Here is a 25,111-nt window from a genome sequence, read left to right as displayed (position 1 = left end):
ATAAGTAACCATAGGCAACACAAACGCTACAATCACCAGTGGTCTAGTGGTGCATTTGTATTTTTTTTGTCCGTTTGAAATTCTTCTGCGTGAATAAGTAATAAAGTAAATAATATTCGATCGGTGTATTGGACCTTGTTTTTAAAACCATTTGTACGTTTTGCAGGCCTCCATTTTTTTCCCCTTTTCAGTTTCCACCAAATCTTAGGCCCGGCAAAGTCGACACGAGCGAACTCCAGGATAAGGTCTGGCCAGGCTGCTCGTCCCGTCCTCCTCTCGTGGTCTTCCAGAAGCCATGGCCGCCGCCGCCGTCCACTGTTCCAGGTAACGCCCCCCTCCCCCAACCCTATGTGTTCCATTTCTCTCTGTCCTGCCGCTGCAAACATGCGTATTCGAATCGGCTACGCGCCGTATGTCAGGTGGGGAAGGGTGCTGTGGGAACAACAGGGGAACTCGAATCCCTGGCCACGGGCACGGCCGCCACTCAGCAGTACACAGGAGTAGAGTAGTCTGGAGTCAGGACCCAGGAGACGATGCAGGACAATGACGCGCATAGAGAATGTACAGTGCACTACATATACTAAGTAAAAATTGTTCCGGAAATGCATCCAGACAGGCTGCGACCGCTTCAATCTTTCATGTTACTAATGCTCTGCGCGCTGTGAGCTAACTTGTGGTTCCCTGACCGAGAATGTTGTGTACAGGGCATACGTTCCTTTGAGCTCTGGCGCTTACTCAAGGAAAAAACCAACTTGCCACAAGTATTGTGCATCGGTGGAGCTTACTTGGAAACCATGCCGACTAGTTGGATATCGGGATTTTCGACTGAAAGAGCTAGCTTGCCAACAATTGGCCCATGGAGTGGATGAACAATATCCTGTGAAAAGTAGCACTGTGGAGCAAGCTCAGGACCGCCAGCCCTGTCTGCCACAAGGTGATGCTTACTTCGCTGGCCTGTCGAAGAAAGAAATCGAGAGAAGGCGGAAGATTGGCGCTGCCAACAAGGGGAAGGTTCCCTGGACAAAAGGCAGGAAATGGAGTGAAGGTATGGTCGAAACTTTCACTGTTGATTAGTTATTGTGACAGTAGGCAGACCCATTTTTATTTCAATGAGGAGTGTGGCATTCTCTCCTTCAGAGCACAAGAAGGTCATCAGGCAACGGACTGCTGAAGCTCTGAGAGATCCCAAGGTGATGTCATGTAAGAACCTTCCCTAGTCGTTAGAACTGGTTTGCTGTGGAAGATTGTGATCTATCTGGGAAGATTTAATCCAACTTCTTTTTTTCTCTTCTTCCTAAACCCAGATCAGGAAGAAAATGTTAGGGCACCGTCAGCTACATAGGTACAGTCCGTTTTTTTGTTTTGTTATATAGATAAGTGGACGTCTTTGTATTCTGAAAGTCGCTGTTCTTGATATCTTATTTCAGACAAACAAGCAAAGACAAGATAAGTGCGGCGCTGAGGACGGTCTGGGAGAGGCGGATCGTTTCTGTCCGATCCAGACAGAAGGTTCTGCAGATCTGGTCCAACAGTATAGCTGAAGCAGCAAAGAACGGTGGTCACGGCCAAGATATGCTTGGCTGGGACAGCTACGAGAGGATCAAGTCAGAGATGGTATCTACGTTCCTGTGGATCAAGGAGAGGGGACGTATGGTGAAGAAGCTTGAAAGGGCCGTGGCAAAAATAGCTGCCAAGAGGCTTCAAGTGGTACGGAGAAGGGAAGAACAGGCCACAAGGATGAAGAAGCTGAAACCTGACTGTCAGACGTTGCTGCAAAACGCGGACCGTCAACCAGCAAGAGTGGTAGTATCTGCAAGGCCAAAGCTTAAGGAGAGGCTAGCTAAGGTAATGCCTACAGCCCCAGATTATTATGACTCTAGTTTCACAGATCTTCCAAATAGAGTTGTTTGTGTTCAGATAACCTGCTATACTATTTAGTTTCCATTTGATTTTGCCATGACCTGGTACTGACTTAAAGCTCTCTCTCGTCAATGACAAAAGTGGCACGGTCGAAAGAAAGAGCTCGAGACAGTGATAAGTTCACGGGCAAGGAAAAGAGGATTGCGAAATCCACCACGAAGGCAAATGGCAGCAGAAAGCCTCGAGGCTCTGTCAACTTCGGCTGCAGGAGCACCATAGGAAGGATGGGCATGTACCCTAGCTACTGAGCAGCTGGGAGCTCGTAGTCGCCTTATAGAGAAGCAGAAGCCCATGCCTAATGACCAATTCATTAGGCAGGCACGGGGTTTTTTGTTTGCGTTGCTGAAACTACGTGTAGTAATTTTTGTTTTATAGCCTTATTAGGCTTTCTGTCAAAGGAACATGTTTATGCTCCCTCCAATGAAACTACGTGTAACATGATTTATGGGTACAAAAAATAAATGTACTAGAAAAATACAGTTAAAAAACATTTGAATACCACTACTCGTACACTTACACTTACGTTAATTGTCGAAATGAACTGATTACTGCCATTTTGGGCTGGGCGTGCCATACAACAATCATGGGGCAACATGTAACGTACGTCTAGTCTAATCAGCGCTTCCCAAACTTAATTAAAGCTGGTACCAAACCAAGGTGGTAGCTGCTACATTCACAACGTTGATGCGCCAAACAAGCTGGTCCAATAGCTACCTAACTGCATCACACATATACACAGCTACAACAATAGGCCAGAATATCCATAACACAACAAGAACTATCCTGTCTGCGTTAGCATCTGCCTGCACTGCACAAGAGGAAAAGGAGGAACAGTGTAAGCATCAACCAACATGTGCTGGACTGGAGGATGCTAGAGTAGAAAGTCACGTACGATCAATCAATACACAGCAGCAGCAGCAGCAGCAGCAGCCTCAGCTAGCATTGTACGTCTGATCACGCTCGATGAAGTCCAGGGCCTCCTCCTTGGACACCACGTCGATGTTGCTCACCCTATTCTTGTGTCTCACGGCATATATCTTATCAGCCACTTTAGCAATCTCTGGCCGGAATGTGGTCGCAATGAACTGAGTGTCAGCCATGTCAGCTAGACGGCGGATCATATCTGGAATGAAACTTAAGGAAAGCAGCAGGACTATTGACACACAAAGAAGAGGCATTGATCATGTGCATAGCTAGACACTAGAACAAACAATAAGGATACTTCCAACTGCTGTTCGGTATTGTGGATCCAGAGCAGCATCGATCTCGTCGAACAGATAAAATGGAGCTGGGTCACATCGTTGGATAGCGAAAATCAGTGTTAGTGCGACCACCGTCTTCTGTCCGCCTGACAATTGTTTCATAGACTGAGTTTCTCCCTTGCCAGTAAATGATACCTGAATCACGAGCACCCTTAAATATAAATGTCAGGATATATAACAACTTCAGAATTGTTTAACACCATCTTGAATTATGAGACTGTTTAACACCAGAACAACCCAACAGGAGTATAAACACTCATTGCAAATGAGACTTGCCTTGACTTTCACACCGATATACTTTTCTATTCTCCCATCAGGGCCTGGATCACGAGGTCCATCCTCCTCCTCATCATCATCAACTGCATCCCCATCCTAACAGAAAGGAGAGCATGGATATTAGAAAGTCAGATCAAACTCACTCTTAAAACAGCATATGTGCAGGTGAAGGAGAAAAATTAAGGGAAATCCAAGCAATTCATTAATAGCACTAAAACATCATTAGAAACAGAGTAGACGTGTGATTGTCATTGCATCCAAGGACCAGGAAGTGAGCCTCGCAACTAGTTGGGTGGGACGTGTGCTCATGCACTCAACCACCCATGTTCAAGCCCCCTCTCAGCTTGAATTTGGGTCCCTATTTCTCTTGATGAAAAAAGCACCTAGATCCTCCAAGGTCGGATCTCTCTTTTTATAATTGCATCAAAGGAACAGCCGCAATAAAACAGAACAATCAGAACATTGGCCTATAGGTGACAGGCAAAAATGAAATCACAGTCATCAAGTGTAAAAACAGGATAACAAGGCTAATAAGGCCAGTGAGTAAAAGCAGGAGCCAAGGGTGAGGAAACCTTTTTCTTCATCATAACCAAATATCCATGACCACCTTGCACCAGCTCAGAAAACACTTCACGGAAGTGCCTTGCAACCCCTTTAAATGTGCGCTCAATGGATTCATCCTTCCTTTGGTCTAAAACCGATATGAGTTCCATGATTTTCTGCAACCCAGACCAGTAGTCTTTCAGATTCTAGCTTTAAGAATGTTCAGAACTCAGACAAGAGCATCGAGCTAACTGAAATAAAAAACATTTATACTAATGTCAGCTCACCACATCACCGGCATCAAGTTCAGCTCGCCTTCTCTGCAGTTGTTCGCGTTGTTCTGTGAAGTTCACATATTGGTCAAGAGCCTTTTGGTTCACATGACTAAACTGCTTCAACTGCTCATTACAGTCATAGAGTATCTTATGTAGCTGTTTCTTGTTTTTCCTCTTGTACCTATATTTCGGTCAAATACAAAATAAGCTAACACAGAACTCTAGCACCCAAAAAACCCTACATGGTAATGAAGTTGTTGACAGACTACACAAATTTTAATTCACAGAGATGTCTACTCCCATCCAGTTGTATAGGGTGTGGCATTTTTTGGGAAAAAAAACTTTGGATATTCTAACAAAAAGTTAGTCAACTTATAGGTAATGCTTAATGTATGAAAATTATACGACTAGACTCGTATCTCAAAAGTGCTTTCACACTAATTAGTTTCTGTAGCTATGAACAATATATTATAACAAAATGATGTTCAAGTCTAGTTTAGATGACCATGCCAAGACAAAGCACACCTTATATACTTGGACTGATGGAGTATCTAGAAAGATAAATCTAATGCTTGTAAACAAGGAAAGCATGATGCAAGGACAGGAATGCAGTACGCTTCAAAAGCATCAGCAGGCAACAAGCCCAAATCTCGGATCTTCTTCGTGCACTCTTCTTGCTTGGCTAGATAAGTGTTCCTGCTGTTCATCAACTGTTCTAAGTCTTTGGCACCATCTTGTACAGTCTGCTCTAAAATAGCTTCACGAGCCTGCAATTAAAAAAAGGATAAATCCAGTCAACAAGAGTGAAATCGACAAAGAAAACTGTAGCAATAGTAGTTACCTTCAGATCATCCCTTTTTCTTTTCAGATCATCCATCTTTCTGGTGAAATTATTTATGGCATCGACATTAGCTGTCCCAAGGATTGTTTGAGTTAAGCTTAAAGTCATTTAACACAGGGAAGGGAACGAAAAGTCAATCAGTGTAACTTACCCTTTAATAATGAAGTTAGTTCATCAAGGTTTCTCTTGGAACTTTTCAGTTCTTGCTCCTTTGCCTCAGCTTCCAAAGGCAAGGTTCTAGAATCTGCAGATGAAATTATCGCTTCTAGCTCTTTCTGACGCCTGATAAGATTTGTTGATAAATTGGTCTCCAATTCTTCCTTTCGTGCTTCGATCTACATAACAATTTGAACTGCATTAGAGCAGATAAATATCGCATGGGGAAAAACAACTGCTACTGAATTTGCTTGAATAACCTCAATCCGACTGTTTTTACACATTAGAAATCTCTCCTTCAAATCAGTAATTTCAGGATTCAATCGTGAAAGGAGATCTCTTTCTTCTGAAGTTAGCTGATCAATAAGCTCTGTGCCCATTTCATCATTCTTCATTGCAATGCTAGACTGGACTTGCTCAATTTGGTTGCAGATGTTGTTAAGTGATTTTTCCTGCAAGTTAGAAAACATTCAGCTTACAGTGCACAAATGATTGCAGCAGGAATAACAATAATCCTCCATGAAGGATTCAAGAAAACAAAAAACAAGTACCTTCTTGACAAGGGCTTTCTCAAGTGACCCCCTTTGCTTCATAGCCCTGGCAATGTCAGCCTTAAATTGTTCCAACTCTGACTTCGCATGATCACGTTCAGCATCCATTTGCTGCTGTTTGGTAACTAAATCTGTAATTTTCTTATCTATATGTATGGGGAGTTAAGTGAAATCCAGGATATTCAATATAACTATGCCAAATAAACAATTGACAGCAAGATAACTAACCATGAAATATTGCTCTTGCAAATAACTAGAAAAATGAGACAACTTATTGTGTTGCTTTATGTTTTCAAATTACTCAGGACTTAAAGCCAAATAAATAGAAGAAACATAGAGGGAAAACACAAGTTTCATTATGCTAAATATCGTAATTATGCATGTCTGTGTAGTTCAAAAAAAGGCAATAAGCAAGATACCGATACAATTATACAACAATAAATTCAGGCAGAATCAATGCCACACAATTTTACAGGTTTTTCTATCACCAAAATGAACAACAATGCAAGCAAGGAATATCGTATTTAAGTTCTATGCCAAGATGTTTCTAGCTTTTTTTATTTCAATGAATCTACAGCGTTATAATCCGCTAGCTTTTGCTTCAAAATAAGCATTCGATATTTAGCAGCAGGAAATAATTACAGGATGTAACAATCTTGAACCAGCTGCATGTGAACGAAAGAGTATACTATAATTAAACCAAAAAAGGATATCTTTTAGCTTGTTTACGACACTCTCTAGATGACCCGTCTTTCTATCAATTGCTGTCTTGTTATCCCTTATTATCTTCACAAACTTTAGTTTTGAGCGTCTAGAATCATAGAAGCCTCCTGTCATAGCACCTTTTTTCCCTACCTGATCACCTGATACAATAACAAGTTAACTACAGATTCAATTGAGAAATTTAGAATTAAAGTAACAACGACAGCTCAACGTAAAAAACCAAGACTACCATCAAGTGTGATGCAATCTAGACCATTGCTACGTGCAACTTTAGTCGCAGTTTCCAGATCTCGGCATATGACTGTCCTGCCAAAAACCTAACAAAAACGTAAAGTCAGATATAAAAAATAATAAAGAATTTTCTTCTAGTATAGAAGAGCAATTGATTTGAGAAACTGCCTTAGGTGATTGGGCAAGGAAAGCTAACTATTTGGAAGAGCAAAAGCCCCATATAAGCATGCAATGTAGCCAGAATGAAAAATGTATTAAAATAAACAGACAATGGAAAAGATAGAGGCAAGTAATCCCTTTGATCACAAGTAGTATAAGTTGTTTAGGACATTGAAGCAGGTTTGCAAGGTTGAACTTTGACAAGCAAATCACAATTACTGTAAAATTGTGGTGATCTAAAACAAAAGAGACTATGCTCTACCCATGATGAACCTACTAAAATAAAACCTTAAATTGTCTATCGATCTAGTTCTTTGTATGCTGATGATCGAAGTCAAATAAGTTTGACTACAATCGGAGGCACCTTATCAACCCAATACAAGTGCATAAGATTATTGCATTGTATTCTAAAACCTCGAATTTTACAATCGACCGGCACAAATTAGGAATGCACCTATTACTTGAAAGCTTCACCTGGAAGAACACAAAGTACGTATATGAATTTCTCAACAGTTTGAATGTCTGGCATATCATAAACTATGGTTTGCCATGGCGCTTGTAGTTTAAGCAGAGGCATGTGAAGCTGAGGGTTGGCTTGCATGAGAGCCACAACTAAGCAGCAGCCAGCAATGACTGGAATAGGACATGCTAGTTACGGCTGACATGGCACCAACGGAGATCACCAGAATGGAACTGAAGGCGTGTCAGCTGCGAACCAGCCATCTAGTTTCCAACCTTCAAGTAAACAGACCAGACCCCAGATGCAGCAAAAGAGGCCGAGTATATATTACTAGAGAGTTCATACTAATGCATATCCTCACAAATGACGAACATGTAACTCTGCAGAAAGTGATATTACTTTCTTCTGCATTCTCGCTATCATATCATCCGATCGGTCAAAATCACCATGAAAGATCATGACCACCCAGGGACCAGCACACTGAGCACGTTGTGGAGGTCAAAATCACCATGAAAGATCAAGATCGGTATGCCAGTCTCTTCCCCCAACAGCTCTCGGTCGTCCAAATCTCTGCTCTGGCTGCACTGTTTGGTTGGCCCGCGCCTGAGACGTCAGTGGAGGCTGGTGGGCTGATGGTCTGTGGTATGTGACTGCGCTGCGGCTCATGTCGGTCGTCTCTTTCTTGTTGCAATGAATCCAGATCATCTGATTTTCTGGAATGTGCGCGGTCTGAATTCCGCGGCTCGGCAGGATGGTGTTCGGCTAATGATGAACTCTGTCAGTGCTGATGTGATTTGTGTCCAAGAAACAAAAATGGAGGAGTGTTCCCGGGGTTTCATTCTCAAACTGCTAGGGGCCGACTTTGATAATAACTACATCTTTGTGCCTTCAGTTGGTGCTAGTGGTGGGATAATTATTGCTTGGAGATCTAAACTTGGTGTGGTTGGTGCTAGTCGTGTTGATGCGCACTGTGCTTCGGTCCAGTTTTGCCCTTCTGATGGCGAGCCCTGGTGGCTGACTTGTGTCTATGGGCCTCAGGGGAATGACAATAAGGTGGCCTTCTTGCAGGAACTTCGTGATGTCCGTGCTCAGTGTGCTGGTCCCTGGGTGGTGGGGGGTGATTTCAACCTCATTTACAAAGAGGATGACAAGAGTAATTCAAACATAAACCGTGCTATGATGGGCAGGTTCAGGCGCTTTATTGATGATTTGACTCTTAAGGAAGTTCCTCTCCGCGACAGGAAGTACACTTGGGCCAGTTCATCAACCAGTTCTTCTCCGGTTCTTGTCAAGCTGGATAGGGTGTTTTGCTCTGTGGACTGGGAGCAGCAATTCCCTGGTTGCTTATTGCAAAGTGCAGCCTCCGATGATTCAGACCATTGTCCTCTTGTTTTAGGTTTGAAAGATGTGTTCCATGGCAAAAAACGATTCCATTTTGAGTCTTTCTGGCCCAAGTTTTATGGTTTTCAGGAGACTGTTTCTTCAGCTTGGGATTCGGTGGAAGCGACTGCTTGCCCCCTGGAGTCCCTAGCTCTTAAATTGAAAGCCACTGCTAGAGGCCTGCAAAGTTGGAGTGACCGCAAAGTGGGAAATTTTAGTAAGCAGCGTGCGTTGGCAAGAGAGATTATCTACCAGTTCGAGCTTGCGAGGGAGTTCAGGCAGCTTTCTGAGTTGGAGATTTGGCTGTTAAACAGACTCAAGAAGCATTCTTTGGCATTGGCGTCGCTCATTCGTACAGTTGCTAGACTCCGCTCTAGGGTGGCTTGGTTGAGACATGGTGATGCCAACACCAAGTTTTTCCATGCATGTGCTCGTTATAGGAAGAAGAAGAACTTCATCGCCAAGTTGTCTAATGGTGATGGGCTGGTTACTAGTCATGATGATAAAGCGGAGGTGCTGCTCAATTATTTTACGGAGCTGATTGGTAGCAGCAGTGACAGGGTGTCTTCTATTGATCTTGAGGCCCTTGGGATCCAACACCATCTTCTGGATCACCTTGTCAGCTCATGTTCGGAAGAAGAAGTTTGGGATACCATCAAGCTGATGCCCTCTGACAAAGCGCCGGGGCCCGATGGCTTCACGGGAAGATTCTATAAGGTGTGTTGGCCAATCATTAAGAAGGACATCATGGCGGCTGTTGCAGCAGTTTGGAGGAAGGACTTTCGGAATTTTCGGGCTCTTAATTCAGCCTTCGTTATCCTCCTTCCTAAGGTTGAGAACCCGTCTAATGCCAAGGAGTTTAGGCCTATAAGCCTCATTCATAGTTTTGCCAAACTAATTACGAAGATCCTTGCAAACCGGTTGGGAGGTCAGCTTGATAGTATGGTGTCCAAGAACCAAAGTGCTTTCATCAAGGGAAGATTTATTCAAGACAACTTCATGTTGGTCCAACAAACAGCCCGCTTCCTTCATTCTCAGAATCAACCAACAATTATGCTGAAACTGGACATATCAAAGGCGTTTGATTCAGTATCATGGCCCTTCTTGGTGGAAGTCTTGCGGAGTCTGGGGTTTGGTGCTGGATGGTGTGACATTGTAAGTGGGCTGCTTGCCACATCCTCCTCTCAGATTCTCCTTAATGGTATTCCAGGGGACTTCATTCCACACAGAAGAGGGCTGCGGCAGGGAGACCCCCTCTCCCCTATGTTATTCATTTTGGTGATGGACGTTCTAAACCTCATGGTGGGGCGAGCTGTTGAAGCTGGGCTGTTGCAGCCCCTGTCAACTCGATCATTTCTGCATAGAGTCTCTCTTTACGCGGATGATGTTGCGCTTTTCATCAAACGTACTGCGGATGACCTTGTTCTGGTGGGGGATATACTCAGGCTGTTTGGTGAAGCTTCCGGTCTCCAAACAAATATTCAGAAAAGTAGTATTATCCCTATCAGGTGCTCACAGTCGGAGGTAGCCACTGTTCAGGATCATCTGCCTTGCAAGCTGGAGGAATTCCCTTTTAAATATTTGGGGCTGCCGCTGTCCTTAAAAAGGCTCAATAAAGCGCAATTACAGCCCTTCATTGACCGCTTGGCGAACTCTCTCCCGGGTTGGAAGGCTGATCTTATGACTAAGGCAGGAAGAGCGGTCCAGGTTCAATTTGTGTTGACAGCTACTGTTGTCTACCATGCTATGGCTCTAGATCTCCCTTCTTGGGCCCTCAAAGCCATGGATAAAATCAGGAGGAATTTTCTTTGGCGTGGCAGAAGCGAAACTAATGGAGGTCATTGTCTGATTGCTTGGCCTAAAGTCACTAGACCTAAGGAGCTGGGCGGCCTCGGCATCTCTAATTTACAGTCTTTGAATTGGGCTCTTCGTGTTAGATGGCTTTGGCTTCAAAAGACTAGTCCGGACAAGGCTTGGGCTTCTTTTCAACTCCAGTTTTCAGATCAGGTGAAGTCTCTCTTCGATCTTGCCTTAGTCTCTGAAGTTGGAGATGGCAGCAACACCTTGTTTTGGTGTGACAGATGGCTGTTAGGGCAGCGCCTGGCTGATCTGGCCCCCCACCTATGTGCTATGGTTCCTAAGGGAGTAGCTAACAAGAGAACGGTCGCTGAGGGTTTAACTGATATGGCTTGGGTTCACGATCTTCGTGGTACGGTCACTGCTGTGGTCATCGCTGAGTTCATTAAATTAGCGGAAGCTGTTTCAGAGGTGTTGCTGTTGCCTGATACCCCTGATAAGCATATCTGGAGATTCTCAAGCTCGGGCCAATATTCAGCAAAGTCTGCTTATGAGATGATCTTCATGGGCTCAATCACTTTCGAGCATTGCGATCTTATTTGGAAAAGTTGGGCGCCTCCAAAGTGTCGATTCTTCTTATGGCTGGTTGCCCACAACCGTTGCTGGACGGCCGACCGGTTGGCTAGGCGCAACCTCGACCATCCCGACGCTTGTGTCCTTTGTGACCAGGAGGAGGAGACGATCAACCATCTGCTGCTGTCTTGCGTTTTCGCTCGGCAATTCTGGTTTATCCTTCTCCAGAGGATTGGGCTTGCTGGTGTGGCACCGCAACCGGGTGAAGAGGACTTCATGGCTTGGTGGAAAGGCATCTCCACTCCCGTGGGGGGATCTTCTCAGGCTAGCCTTAATTCCTTAGTGATCTTGGGGGCGTGGTGTCTTTGGAAGCATCGGAATGATTGTGTTTTCAATGGGATGAGTCCAAATCTTTCTGCTGCCTTAGCCATGGTTGGGCATGATATTATGCTTTGGAAGCTGGCTGGTGCCAATGGTCTGTCGCTGCCAGATGTTGCTACCTAAGTGATATTGTGCTTCTGGTGTGATTGTGTGTTTGGGGCTGTTATGTCTGTCTTTGTTTCTCTCCTCCTGTTATCCCCTGTAATTCTTGTGTGGCCTCTTGGCTATAACTTTTGTGTTTTTGCTTCTTCTATTAATATAAAAATACGCAATTCTCTTGCGTATTCGAGAAAAAAAAAAGAAATATGTAGGCACCAATTTGGAGGGGACAAGAATATACACCCTTGTAATACCTGTTCGAAAGCACGACGATGGTCAGATCGATATTTCAATTTTTTCAACAATGGAACAAAATCAGGACTTTGCGGACAGCTGAGATCTGGAACTTTCACTCTGTTCAATGGTATAAATGTCACCCTTCCACCTTTTTCTCTAGTTAATATTTGAATGATCTTTGTTGATATGTCATCATTCTCGACAACCACATGGAACAAGCTATTAATTTAAGAACAGAATGGATTAGTGGACTAAAAATTGAACAGAAAGATAAATAAACAAGATTAGAGATTGTATATATCTATCTAAAAATGTAGTATAATGTATTACCTATTTGCAGCAGTGACCTCAACAGCTGTAAAGAACTTCTCTTCACAATCAACCAGTTCTAATACAGGACCAAAAACACCAGTAATACCATGGTCCTTAATGATTCTGCTAACAGAATTCAGGCCTCTCCTGATATCCTGAGGAAGGGAACAAAATTAGCACCAGCAAAGATTGCTTCAAGCACTATCTTGGCAAAATAAAATAAGTGAATGCTACACATATCAAACTGAATATGGATAGTGTGAGATTGAAGAGAGGGAGGCAGATGGAAGGGCATGGCAGGGATATCAGTTCTGTAATGCAGACATTTTACAGGGTAGAGATCTAAGACAAATTTGCCATCATCTATGTCAACTGATTGCACAACAGAAGACAAGACGTACCCAACTTTTGGTGCAAATTTAATTTTATCCACAACATTGCAACCACCAGAAGAGGTTGAAACTTAAGAGCCACTGATCCGTTCTGGAGGAAATATTTTATTACATAGCAAACATGTTGTGACTAACACAAACCAGAATTTCTAAGTAATTACATTACAGACAAGTCATAAAAGCTCCATTGTAGTTGCTCAAAGCAACAATAAAACGTTGACCAAGAAGCTTTAAGAGAACTTGACATGAAAAAGGAAAAACAGATGATACATAATCAAATGAACACAGATATTTTATCTATGCTTCCATATCATGATCACCAATAATTTATGGGCGCATAATCACATATTTAAGGTGCCAATATATAGCACACACAGGAATAAAAGTGCAAATCCCAAGAAAGAAAATTTTCAGTAACAATCGGTAATATGAACAAAAGAACATTTAAAATAAGAGAGATGTAGAATTTAATACCCCAGGAGTTGCTTGGTCCAAGCTTTTCTGTGCCTTTATAAGATCTTCTTGTAGCCTATCAAGTTCAGCTGTCACCTCAGATTCCTCCTTCCAATATGACCTGCAAAACTTTCCTTCTACTAAGTATATAAAATTTAATGCAACACATCATCCATTCAATGGCAATGCCATGACCATTCAAAAGAAATTTACATACTTCCTTTCTTCTTGAAGCACATCTCTCTGCTTCCTCAAATCGTTATAGTCATTATGTCTTTTCGCAAGTGTTTCCTCTAACTTACTTGATTCGCTTTTCCGAGACTCGATGTAGTTAGTTAAATCATTGATTTCATCTTTAAGCTTCTGGATTTCTTCTTGAAGTAAACCTTCCTGCCATATTTGCAAGAATGTAACAGATATTTCAACTATGTCAGCAAACAATTGGAGGGTGAAAGACAAAAAAAAGATTCTTGATTCATGGAATGAATTCAAGATACAATCAGAAAAGATTATTCGTTCATGCCATAGTATGGCTTTATTAGCAGAATTTAAGATGAAACGGATCAAACTAATATATGTGACAAATGCAGGATTATTCCAAGTTTAAGCAAAAAAAGTGCAACAGAAAAAATGCCCACAGTGAGGTAGCAACCAGTAAGGCCGCAAACCAGTCACTGGATTATTACCTGCTTTTTATTTGATAAAAGTACAGGCTTGAGATCTTCAATTTCCTTTTGAAGCCACTTATCTCTAGCAGCTTTGTTTGCGAATTGGGTCGCCCTTCCCTGCTTTTGGTACAATATACTTAGCCGCTTCTCACGATCCATAATGCTGTCCCACAAAATGGAAGTGTAAAAGCAATGTTCATAAATAAACTAGATGATTATCCAAAAACACAGTTTACCTCTTCGATATATCCTCCTCTTCCTTTAGTTTGGCCTGATGCACCTTACTAATTTCAGCCAATTCAGACTTTGACTTTTCACTCTCTCTCCTCACACTCTGCAAATCCCTCGCTGCCTCATCCTAGCAATATATTAATTTAAGCACAGCAACAAAACATAAATAACTAGAATACATTAACAAGCTCAAACATGGTGTACCTTTGCTCGCTTCTCATTCACAATCCTATCTTTTATATCTCTCAAATCAAGTTCAATCTTAGCAACTACCTTCAGAGCTTCAGTACGCCTCTTCTCAACACCTTCCTTTTGCGCCTTGGTATCATTTATCCCTTTAGTTGAGACTTTTATTTCTTTATCAAAACTCTTGATCATCTCTCGGACATCCACCACTTCATTGTCCGCAAGGGACATACTTTCAGAAATTTTTCTTCGGTTATCATCCATCTAATAGCAGCAAGGAATTCAATTGAAATCAGTAGAATCATTACAGAATATATGACGATGAAATGATGGTTACATTTAGAAAAAACTGCATTTTTTACCGCGGAAGTTGATACAAATTAGAGACATGAGACAAGACTGCCATAAATTATGTCACGTCCAAGGATTGTCCAAAACAAACACATAAAAATATGGTTAAGCACCTTACATGCTTATGGACATCAGCAGATGATATTGATCAAAGATATACTGATATAAATCAGAGATGGAGATAAAGCATATCGTTCATCAACAAGGGCTTGTTGGAACAGAAAATGCAAAGAGTTTTTACTCTTTATATTGGTATAAATAGCACCAGAGTATGACCCAGCTAACACACCAGGATACCAGATGATGACCAGCTAACACACCATGATACCAGATGAAAAGAATCAATTAGACCGTTAATGCAGCATAATCTTTTTTCTGGAATACGCAGGAGAGCTGCACATCTTTGTATTAATAAGAGAAGGGGGAGAGAACCCCATTACACCATACACACCACACACCCACACTAGCTTATGATCACCGGCTGACAGGAAAAACACGACCAACAGAGTTGTTTTAAGCCAAGTAGTGGATGAAGCGGTAGTAGTCAAAGCATGCGAGGTAACGAAGATGGTGAAGTAGTGGATGCAGGAAGGAGTAGGGTGTACAGAAGCCCAGAGCCGTCACACCACAGGATAAAACGCTGAGTGGCAAGATCCTTCACGAACAAACCAAAAGGGTCAAACTCCATAGAACAAGGAATTGACAGTAGTGAACTTACGAACAGACAAAACCTTTTGAAAAATGTCAAGAGCAACAAGGACGTTGCAAAGACAAAAGAACCAGGAAGAACCGAGTGACCGTAAGAAAAGTTACATTGCCAACAAAGGTGGAAGAAGGATATGAATCTGTGAACAAGGGAAAGAATCTATACAACATCTTTTGAACAGCTGTGTTTTGGCCCACCGATTTTAGTTCAGGTTGCTAGAACCACTAAGTCTAGGTCACTGTGCCCCTGTTGATGTTCTCCCCTTTGCGGAGTGGTGGAGGAAGGCCTATAATCAAGTACCAAAGGATAGAAAGAAAGGGCTTAATAGCGCTATCATTTTAGGGGCATGGTGTATTTGGTTACAAAGGAATAAGGTTGTGTTCGAGGGTGAGCTACCGAGCCTCACGAAGATGCTGCAGTCCTTTAAGGAAGAATAGGTCTGCTGGAGATTGGCGGGGGGCAGACACCTTCAAGGTTTAGTCGAGTCCAGTGTAGTGTTTAACGTGTAATTTTTTTGTTGGTCGACCCTTGCATAGGCAAGGTTGTTTCTTTTTTCTTTCGTTTTCTTTTGTTTCAAGTTTGTTAGACCCTCTTTCTCTTCTCTATTATATGAAAGATGCACAACTCTCCTACGTGTTCGAGAGAAAAAAGAGTAGGAGGGTGGGAAGAGGAGAGTATAACAGCGTCCAAAGTGGTATGGAATGAGGCACTAGAGTTAGCCACCTAGTCGGTCATGGTTGTAGGAGGGGTCAAGGTCATCGTGCCAAACGAGTTAGTAAGAGACTGTTGGACCCATGCCCCAGCCCATGGCGTCGGCGGGTGAGGGAGAAGCGAGGGCGGGGGTAGCGACGAAGGAGAGCACCCAAGTGGACACCCATGACCACCGAATAACAGGGTGGTAAGGAGCGCAGGCTAAGACAACAGTGGGCGCGACACCGAGCCACCTAGGACAGGCCAGACCACAGTGATCTAACCGGCCCACGGGTTGTATAGGCACGGCCAGGGTGCACCACCCTTGCCAAAACTGCCGCCACCGCCTCCAACGTGGCCCCCACCACCATGCATGTGTCGACGACGGTTGCCCCCACCATAGCCAGCATGAGGGCCAGAGGGCACAGAAGAACGAGGCGACAGAGTCAGAAGAGGGCAAGGTGTGATGAGACTGCCTGCAAGGACTGAGGATGTAGAGAGCCTGAGCGGTGGAGGGAAGCATGGCCACCTTAGTAAGCTTCTCAAGGATAAGGTCATTTTAGACCTTCTGAAAGGAGGGAAACGGAAAGGACCACATAATCCAAGTTCGCAGGTGGTCACAGCGCTCGCTGAGGGCCGGAAAAAAGGTTGAGGACGAGGGTATGCTCGGAGACCGGCTCACCGAGGTCGTGGAGAGCATCTGCCATGCCCTTCAACTGGCATCAGTACTCAGTGGCAGAGAGGTCGCATGGACAAAGATCTAGAAGGTGACGGCAAGGTAGAAGGCACAAGTCTCACGATTGCTGAGGAACTGATCCTCGATGGCAATCCAGGCCTAGGGAGCAGTGCCACCACGCTCACAGACGATGTCCTGCAGCTCGACAGTGAGAGCACCAAGGATCCAATATAGGATCACACTATCCATACGACGTCAGGAAGGCACAGACAGGCAGTCGTCAGTGAGGACATCGGAGTCAAGGGCATAGCGATGTAAGGTGAGGAAGACAAGGTCACACCAATGAGCGTAGTTGGGGGAGGTCAGATCAAGAACAACCAGGACTAGCGACCGGATGTTCTGGACACTGGATGCCTAAGCGTAAAGGTTGATGACAATGGAGGCTTCGTAAGTGAGGGGAGCGTGACGAAGTTGAAAGGCATGCGGTCGACAGCGACCCCCTCTAGTTGTCGCTCAACTTTCGCGAGCTGTCGGGCAAGTGCATCCGCAGAAGCGCGCTCATGCACTCAGACGAGAGCCGCAGCCCGCTCACGCTTTCGCGTGTTAGCGACGGTAGATTTGGCCGCGTCAGAGCAGCAACAAGGGTGGAGTGGGCCACGACCACCTCGTCACGAGGGGCACGACCAACGAAGGTGCCTGGGAAGGGCAGACCAGTCTCTGTCGCAGTGACGATGCCAGTTGGATCGGGAACGACGGATGCAATGACAGTGGCACCAGAAGACGACGAGGCCACACCAAGAAGGGTCGGGGCAGCGGCCATGGCACTAGGGAGAGTTTGGGTGGCGTCCAGGGCAGATGAAGCTGCAGCCACGATTCTAGGGAGAAAGGGGGGCACAACCATGGCGCCAAAAAAAGGGGGGCAGCCGCGACCATGCAAAATGCCAGAGAAGCAGGCAAGCCCCCGACGATGAGGACCAGGGCCAGGCCCGCCGCGCGGGGGCAGCGGCGTAGTGTGGAGGAGAGGCGGTGGAGAGAAGGCTGACGGTAGGCAGAGCTATAGCAGAGGCGGGAGCGGAGGTCAAGGCAGGCATCTAGGCCCCCGCAGTGGCCAGCCATGGGGTGGAGGACCAAGAAGAGGAGAGAGGGGGAAAGGCAGTGTCGGGGAGGGGGAAGGCCGCGCCAGGTGTAGGCGGCGGCTGGCGGCCAGCCATGGTGTATTGGTGTGGCAGAGCAGCAAGGTAACACTCGACGACTATGGTTAGGAGGCGTCTGATACCATATTGGAGGAGAAAAACTAAAATAGTATTCCTAAGAAATGTGTGTAGATAATACTGTAGGGCCATAGTGGGTTGGATACAAAGCCTAGGCCCAATAGGAACAATACACTTTAAGCATCAGTTGTAGAAGGCGATGAAACAAGCATTTCAAATCCTAGTCCTTCTACGCTCTCTAGAAAACTATGGTCTTTCCATCATGGTATGAGACTACCCAAGAAATAATCAATTAATGGTTTGTTCATCAAACTCAATCCCAAAGCCTTCATTCATTTTTTAGTCAGGTTGTTTCAACTGTGAGGCACAAAAATATCCAAAAATGTAAACATGTGTAACAGAAATGGTAGAGCCTTACCGAAGCTAATTCATTCCTTGCGTCATTAAGCTCATGGTCCAATATAGTATACTCAAGTGATCTTCTCTGTTTGTCCAGCTGCTGGTACTTCTTTAGTTCTTCTTTCTCTTCATCGAGTTCTCTCAGTCTTTCCTCTAAGTAGTGGACAACTTGATCAATCTGCTTCCTTTTGTTGGCTTCTCGTAAGGAATTGTCATCTCAACATGTCACTTTGATATTTGATAATATATATAAAGAATTGTGTTAATTCAAAGTTTCGAACTACCTGTTTCGGTCATTATTTTCAAGCTCTCCTTCCGTCTATCCTCATAAACACGTGTACCACCAATCTCTTTGAGAAGATCCAGTCGTTCAGAATCTTTCATCAAGGTAAGGGATGCAATCTACAGATGACAAATGTGGCCATGTAATATCAGATCAGATTGAAGACATGAACAGGTAACTGGTAAGTAATTGTTACCTTTCCTTGCTGCACAACGTAGTATGGATTAGAACGAGAGAAACCAGCACTCTCTAGCAGATTCATGACTTCAGTTTTACTGGACATGGTAAGAATAAAAGATAGGCCTGAGCAAGGGACAAGGTATAACATTGCTGAGCTGGTTTAGGGCATACAATAACATGCCTGACATGCTTCCCATCCAAGTAGTATTCATCCTTCTTTGAAGCAATTGTCCTGCGCAAGCGTACCTCTTCTTTATCAACCTGCAACAAAGTGTATTTTCATTCACAGCCAGGAGAACAAGGAGCATGTACATTATTGTGCCAATGCAAAAGGCAACCATCAGACCATCACGCAGGCGTCACTGAAACACGTTAAGAACTGGAGTGATGCTGTCAGCTTTCAAACATGAACCAGCACGGAGCTGATAATTATATGAGTGCCTACCATAAGAGATCTAGGTTTGCTATTTTTCAACAAAATATGCAACCTGAGACTCTAGAAGATAGACTGGAATAAGTAAACTAAAATCTGAATAGGTTAGAGGACTTACTGGAATACGATTGTCTGAATTGTCAAACACTATCTCAACAAAAGCAGATACAACCGAGTGTCCAGCACCTTCCTGGAATGGTTATTACAGTAGGGTATATCAAACACCAGCGGACCAGCCATCTATTCCAACTATCTAGATTGCTTAGAGGAGGCATACATGGAGAAGGGCACCCCTATCTTCACTTCGCAGGTTCTGAAACATGTCACTCAGGACAAATCGTATAGCTGGAGCAATAAGCATAAGCAAATCAAGAGGATGTTCTCGCATAAGAGCAGATGCAAATAATAATATAGCAGTACTGTACCACATGTTTAAGATTACCATGAAAGAAATTTGATTTGCCAGATCCATTTGCACCAACTGTGGCAAACAATTAAATAATCGTCAGTTCATTAAGAGCAGAAAAGTATGCATCCAAGTTGTAATTGCCCTGTAGTACTTGCAGTGAGTTTGGCAGAAAAACTAGAAGATCACTATAGAGCTAGAGCAAACAAACAGCAAGCACACAAAAGAGTTACACGGACTTAACCGTAACTGTTTCAAGGTCGTGGTTTTCTGAATTCTGGTACAATGCATGCATACATAAGCTATGACTATGCTAATTTTCCAAAACAAAACAAATAACCCAATTTAGCAAATAAAGGAAACTGAACCTTGAAGATGCACCGGATCTTGATCACTAATAAAGCTTTGTGATTGACCCACTAGGTAAGGATTTATCTATTGCAGTTGCAGGCCTGATATAGGCGGAGGTTGCCGCACAAGCGGTGTTAAATTATCTGAGCAGCAGTTAGGAAGCAGAACAGAACCCTATGAGTACAGTAATATCTGTGAGCGAGGGAGCAGAAGAGGGGGTTTACCAACTACGTTAACTTTGGGACTGAAGGGCTCTGTTGATATCTCCTCCTTGTAGCTCTTAAACCCTTCGATTACGACCTGAACCAGACAGATGGCCAATAAGCCAACAAGCTTACATGGGGAGAAAAATATCACCAAATTGTACCCAGGGCAGAACATCTTGCCTTCTTTATATACATTTTCTAGGCCGAGACAGGTCACGCTACCATGAAACCCCTGCAAAAGAGCATGGCAAGTCAGTAACAAGTAGACACCAAAAAAAAAAAAAACAGAATCGGAACAAGTAAAGGACATGGGCGTATACATGTACACCCAGTAATATTTGCGAAAAAAAATCAGAGTTGTGCTAGTATACGCTTGTAATTACATCAGATCCGAATTGAAATGGTGAAAGGGCTTGAGTTAGGGTTCGGGAGCTCGGTTCCACACAGCAGCGAGGGAAGAGAGTGAGGGGTTACCTGGTGGGTGCTCGTCGCCGGCAAAGGGTCCGACGAAGAGTTGGACCGTCGGCGGTGGCTCAGTTGTCGCCGCGCGCGAGAGCGACTGAGCGAGGGCGCGCACGGGCAGTCAGGCACGCTGAGTGGACGGGAGAAGGAGAAGGGGGAGGAGAAGGCAACACTGTCCGTGGCCGTGGCCGTTTGGTTCGGCTCCTGTAAGTTTTCGACTGGGCCTGTAGCAGGCCGGCCTGGAAGCTAGCTTGTTCGATTTCACTGGTGATCCAGATGCCACGAGGATGCCCAGGCCTTGTGTCGACAACTCGACATGCGTTGCACTGCTGCGTTGGGATGGATTAGCATTCGACCGTGGAGCATGCCAGCCAGGTGGTGTTTCAGTGATTGGACATGAACACCAACCAGAGAAGGTATACCATGCATCTTTATGTTACTACTTTGTGTTTTGTTTCAGCAGGGGGAGGTATAGCATGGATACTTGCTGAAAGCGAGAAGGGGGCGCGTAGGTTGAGGTCACCCACCCACCCAGGGCCAGGAATCAATCAGAGTGAGATGGTCCACCCGTCATCCGGTCCCGACTCTTCCCTTGAGAATGACACAAGATGTGGCCGTGACAGGTGGCATGTACAAATACCGGGTGCACGTGCACCGCAGTGCTGCTGTCTCCGGCCGGCGACCACTGCCTGCCGGTGCACGGTGCACGTCGCATCCGCCAGTCGTCTCTAGAGATGGCAATAGGGACCCGATCCCCGATTCCCCGCGGGGAATTCCTCTATTAGGGGATGGGGATGGGGAAGCTTCTTTCCCCACGGGGATGTAAATGGGGAAAAGTTCTCCCCCGACGGGTAAACGGGGACGGGGATGGGGAAGCATTCCCCATCCCCGTTCCCCGCGGGGACCCGTTAAACTTACATGTGACAATGTTTTCATGTAATAGTTAATGATAAAAGTAAAGAATTACCTTGTCCAAAGATCACCCGTTGTACAAATACATTGATTTTAATGTGCACATAATGAATTTTACATTTAACAATGTGTATAAGTGATAATATTTTACATTAATAACAAATGAAGTACGATTTAATTATAATTTAAGCGGGGATGGGGATCCCCGACAGAGATTTATCCCCGCGGGGAACGGGGATGGGGAAGAAATGTCCCCCGCAAGTGTTCGTGGGGATCCCCGCGGGGAATTTTTTTTGTCGCGGGGACGGGTTTGGGGAGCTAAAACCCGACGGAGAATTCCCCGTTGCCATCCCTAGTCGTCTCGTCTCCCCTCCCTCTCCGCTGCAAATTTGTCCGTTTGTTTGTTTGTTTTGGCAGACGCGGGGCCGGGGCATCCATCTATTGCTTCCGACCCAAGTCACGGCTGGTACGCACGATTGGCTACGGATTACCGTACAGAGGCCGCGATTGGCAGGGCGTTCCTGCTCCCTCCCTCTGTTGAGATTGCATGTGTATAACCTAGGGTAGGGTACTTGACATGGCACTGGCTGACCGCCGTCTCACATCACAAACGACGCGCGCGACACGCCGGGCCGGGGCATCGATCCATTGCTTCCGACCCACGGCTGACCAAGCAGAGAGTACTACGTCCAATTGGTTACGCCCACGTGCTGTGCTCCCTCCAGCCGTCCAGCGCCCGGCACCGCCGCCGCCTACATAAATCCACACCAGACTGTTCCTCTGCTCTGATGACCGGCCGCCCGGTTCAAGCACAAGCTAGCAATGCCTCGTCTACGTCTTCCAGCGCGCCAGTGTCCACCCCGTAGGCCGTAGGAGTAGGACCGCAGCAGCGTGCCACTCCCACTCACACACCATTCCAAATGGACAGCCGCGCGCCCGCGCTGCTGCTGCTGCTGCTGCTGGCGTTGACCCTCTCCCTAGCGGCCACCGCGGGCGCAGACCCGCCGGAGCGGGAGCGGTCGGCGCTACGTGCCTTCCTATCCGGAACGCCGCACGAGCGGCCGCTGCAATGGAACGCATCCCTCCCCACGTGCTATTGGACGGGCGTCCGCTGCGACTCCCCCGCCAACGCCACGGTGACCGAGCTCCACCTCCCCGGGGTGGGCCTCGTCGGCGCCGTCCCTACCGGCACCCTCTCCGGCCTCCAGAACCTCCAGGTCCTGTCGCTGCGTGACAACCGCCTCGCGGGGCCCGTCCCGCCCGACGTCCTCGCTCTCCCGCGCCTCCGCGCGCTCTACCTCCAGGGCAACCTGCTGTCGGGCGCCGTCCCGCCGGAGCTCGCCACGGGGGCGCTGCCCGAGCTCGAGCACCTCGCGCTCTCGCGCAACCAGCTCTCGGGACCCATACCGGACGCGCTGCTCGTGGGGCTGCCCAGGCTACGGTCGCTCAAGCTCGACGCGAACCGGCTCTCCGGTGGCCTGCCTGCTGGGACTGGGAGCGGCGCCAGGCTGGAGGCGTTCAACGTCTCGTTTAACGACCTCCAAGGACCCATCCCCGCGAACCTCGCGCGATTCCCGCCGGAGTCGTTCCAAGGGAACCCCGGCCTCTGCGGCAAGCCCCTCGTCGACCGCCCGTGCGCCGTGCCGTCCACGGGGGCGACGAAGAAACGGAAGCTTTCTGGCGCGGCGGTCGTGGCCATCGCGGTGGGCTGTGGCGCGGCGGCCCTGCTGGTGGTGGTGCTCCTTCTATCCCTGTGCGCGGTACGCCGGCGCCGTCAACACTCGGCGGCGGCGGAGGAGGCGAAGGCGACGCCGCCCACGCGCGGGCTGACGGCGTCGGGCGGCGACTTCACGTCCTCCTCCAAGGACATCAGCGCTGCCGCCGGCAGCGCGGAGCGTGGCCGGCTGGTGTTCGTGGGGAAACACGCGCACCTCCGGTACAGCTTCGACCTGGAGGACCTGCTGCGCGCGTCCGCGGAGGTGCTCGGGAAGGGCGGCCTTGGCACGTCCTACAAGGCGGTGCTGGAGGACGGCGCCACCGTGGTTGTCAAGCGCCTGCGTGACGTGGCGGCGGCGCGGCGAGAGTTTGGCGCCTGCGTGGAGGCCGCGGCCGGAGCCGCCGAGGGGCACCGCAACCTGGTGCCGCTGCGCGGGTACTACTACTCCAAGGACGAGAAACTGCTCGTCCTCGACTACCTTCCCGGCGGCAGCCTCTCCGCCCGCCTCCACGGTGAGCGATCTACAGCCTTTTCCGATCCGAGCACGTCGTCTGAGTTACTTCGTGGTTGAATTTGTGGTTCCACAGCCATCGCTTATCCCGGCGATGGCGTCCTCTGAGTTACTGTGGCCAATTGTTCAAGTCGGATGCGCTGTCGCGTCGTACATTAATATCTTTATCCGGCCTCTCTGCCTGCCTGACAGCTACTTCGTTCTCTTCCTTGACCAAGATATCTTGCTTGCTCCATGAGACCATGAGTGTATTTCGAAGGGAGGTAGGGTAGGGCACTGGTGATGACTGCAGATAGACAGTGACCAGTTCACGTATCCAGTTTGAGGAATATTTTTTTCTTCGTAGAACATGTTCATCATGCATGGTCTGTATCTATTCACGCATGATTCAACTCAACCAGGGAGCCGCGGCACCGGGCGGACGGCCATGGACTGGGACGCGCGGGTGCGTGCCGCGCTGTGCGCCGCGCGCGGCGTGGCACACCTGCACACGGCGCACGGCCTGGCGCACGGCGACGTCAAGTCGTCGAACCTGCTGCTCCGCCCGGACCCCGACGCGGCCGCGCTGTCCGACTACTGCCTCCAGCAGATCTTCCCGCCGGCTCCAGCGCGCCCCGGCGGGTACCGCGCGCCGGAGCTCGCGGACGCGCGCCGCCCGACGCTGTGGTCCGACGTGTACGCGCTGGGCGTGCTGCTCCTGGAGCTCCTGACGGGCAGGTCGCCCGCGCACCACGCGGCGTCCGGGTCCGGCCTGGACGACGGCGGGGCCATGGACCTCCCGCGGTGGGTGCAGTCGGTGGTGCGCGAGGAGTGGACGGCCGAGGTGTTCGACGCGGAGCTGGCGCGGGCGGGCGGCGGCGCTGCGGAGGACGAGATGGTGGCGCTGCTGCAAGTGGCCATGGCGTGCGTGTCCACCGCGCCGGACGCGCGGCCCGGCGCCCCCGACGTCGTCAGGATGGTCCAGGAGGTCATCAGCGGGCGCACCACCACGGAGGAGAACGAGAGGATTAGGGGCGCGGAGGAGGAGGCGGAGCGGTCCAGAGGCCCGACGCCGTGACGTGACGACGGTGCAACGCGACGCACACACGTACATGGCAAAATTGTTTGCTTTAAGTTTGTTCCAACACCTTCATTGTTTAGTACAGTATCTAACTCGGTCCGGCATTGTTGTCTCGATCGAGTAATAAACAAAAATACAATTCTTATTGTTATTGTTGTAAGATATTCTTGAAAGAAAATTGTACATTGTATAAATTAGATATATATATCGTCGCATTGGAAATAATCTAATAAAAAGCTGATAGAATTAGGTAAATAAGTTGTTCCATAACAAATAACACCGGCGCAGCTTTGTTGGCGCATGCATGGCATGGCATGGCGGTTGCGCAATGCAAATCCCGATCAGATCACTGACAAAGCGAGCGGCTCTCGACAACTTAACTGTCTACAGTCCACTGTCCACAGCACTACCGGATTACCGTTAATTGCATGCGTGACCATTTCTTCTCCCT

The 25,111-nt window shown here is 47.1% G+C and overlaps 3 protein-coding genes across 6 annotated transcripts; 2 read left to right on the top strand and 1 right to left on the bottom strand.

Moving 5' to 3' along the window:
• The first annotated feature begins 218 nt into the window (after positions 1-218).
• LOC100194022 (uncharacterized) lies at positions 219-2,424 on the top strand. Of its 3 annotated transcripts, none has more exons than XM_008649204.4 (7): positions 219-324; positions 420-561; positions 705-1,045; positions 1,138-1,190; positions 1,305-1,342; positions 1,428-1,845; positions 2,002-2,424. In XM_008649204.4, coding segments are annotated over exons 2-7 (990 nt in total). In that variant the 5' UTR covers positions 219-324; positions 420-559; the 3' UTR covers positions 2,140-2,424. The 3 variants fall into 3 exon arrangements, with proteins under 3 accessions (XP_008647426.1, XP_008647425.1, NP_001132557.1); XM_008649203.4 differs by having other exon boundaries at positions 420-584; NM_001139085.1 differs by lacking the exon at positions 420-561 and having other exon boundaries at positions 2,002-2,409.
• On the bottom strand, positions 2,396-20,696 carry LOC103630807 (structural maintenance of chromosomes protein 3). Of its 2 annotated transcripts, none has more exons than XM_020539679.2 (30): positions 20,473-20,696; positions 20,179-20,230; positions 20,017-20,092; positions 19,478-19,516; positions 19,313-19,380; positions 19,154-19,225; positions 18,784-18,863; positions 18,619-18,697; positions 18,424-18,541; positions 18,159-18,334; positions 14,125-14,370; positions 13,926-14,047; positions 13,708-13,852; positions 13,239-13,411; positions 13,043-13,142; positions 12,195-12,331; positions 11,882-12,083; positions 6,777-6,864; positions 6,538-6,687; positions 5,825-5,976; positions 5,534-5,725; positions 5,269-5,452; positions 5,118-5,188; positions 4,892-5,043; positions 4,289-4,457; positions 4,031-4,177; positions 3,459-3,554; positions 3,143-3,317; positions 2,813-3,043; positions 2,396-2,723 (listed from the first exon to the last, which is right to left on the bottom strand). In XM_020539679.2, the coding sequence occupies exons 2-29, from the start codon at positions 20,191-20,193 to the stop codon at positions 2,853-2,855; spliced, it is 3,615 nt and encodes a 1,204-aa protein (XP_020395268.1). In that variant the 5' UTR covers positions 20,194-20,230; positions 20,473-20,696; the 3' UTR covers positions 2,396-2,723; positions 2,813-2,852. The 2 variants fall into 2 exon arrangements, with proteins under 2 accessions (XP_020395268.1, NP_001337731.1); NM_001350802.1 differs by having other exon boundaries at positions 2,396-2,728; positions 20,473-20,691.
• Positions 20,697-21,265: 569 nt separating this feature from the next.
• On the top strand, positions 21,266-24,885 carry LOC109939192 (probable inactive receptor kinase At2g26730). The gene is made up of 2 exons (XM_008649438.4): positions 21,266-23,601; positions 24,002-24,885. The coding sequence occupies exons 1-2, from the start codon at positions 22,293-22,295 to the stop codon at positions 24,655-24,657; spliced, it is 1,965 nt and encodes a 654-aa protein (XP_008647660.1). The 5' UTR covers positions 21,266-22,292; the 3' UTR covers positions 24,658-24,885.
• The last annotated feature ends 226 nt before the right edge of the window (positions 24,886-25,111 follow it).

The sequence above is a fragment of the Zea mays genome, chromosome 6 (genome assembly GCF_902167145.1).
Source record: "Zea mays cultivar B73 chromosome 6, Zm-B73-REFERENCE-NAM-5.0, whole genome shotgun sequence".
Taxonomy (NCBI): domain Eukaryota; kingdom Viridiplantae; phylum Streptophyta; class Magnoliopsida; order Poales; family Poaceae; genus Zea; species Zea mays.
The sequence above is the reverse complement of the archived record's forward strand: the minus strand, read 5'-3'. Positions and strand labels throughout refer to the sequence as shown.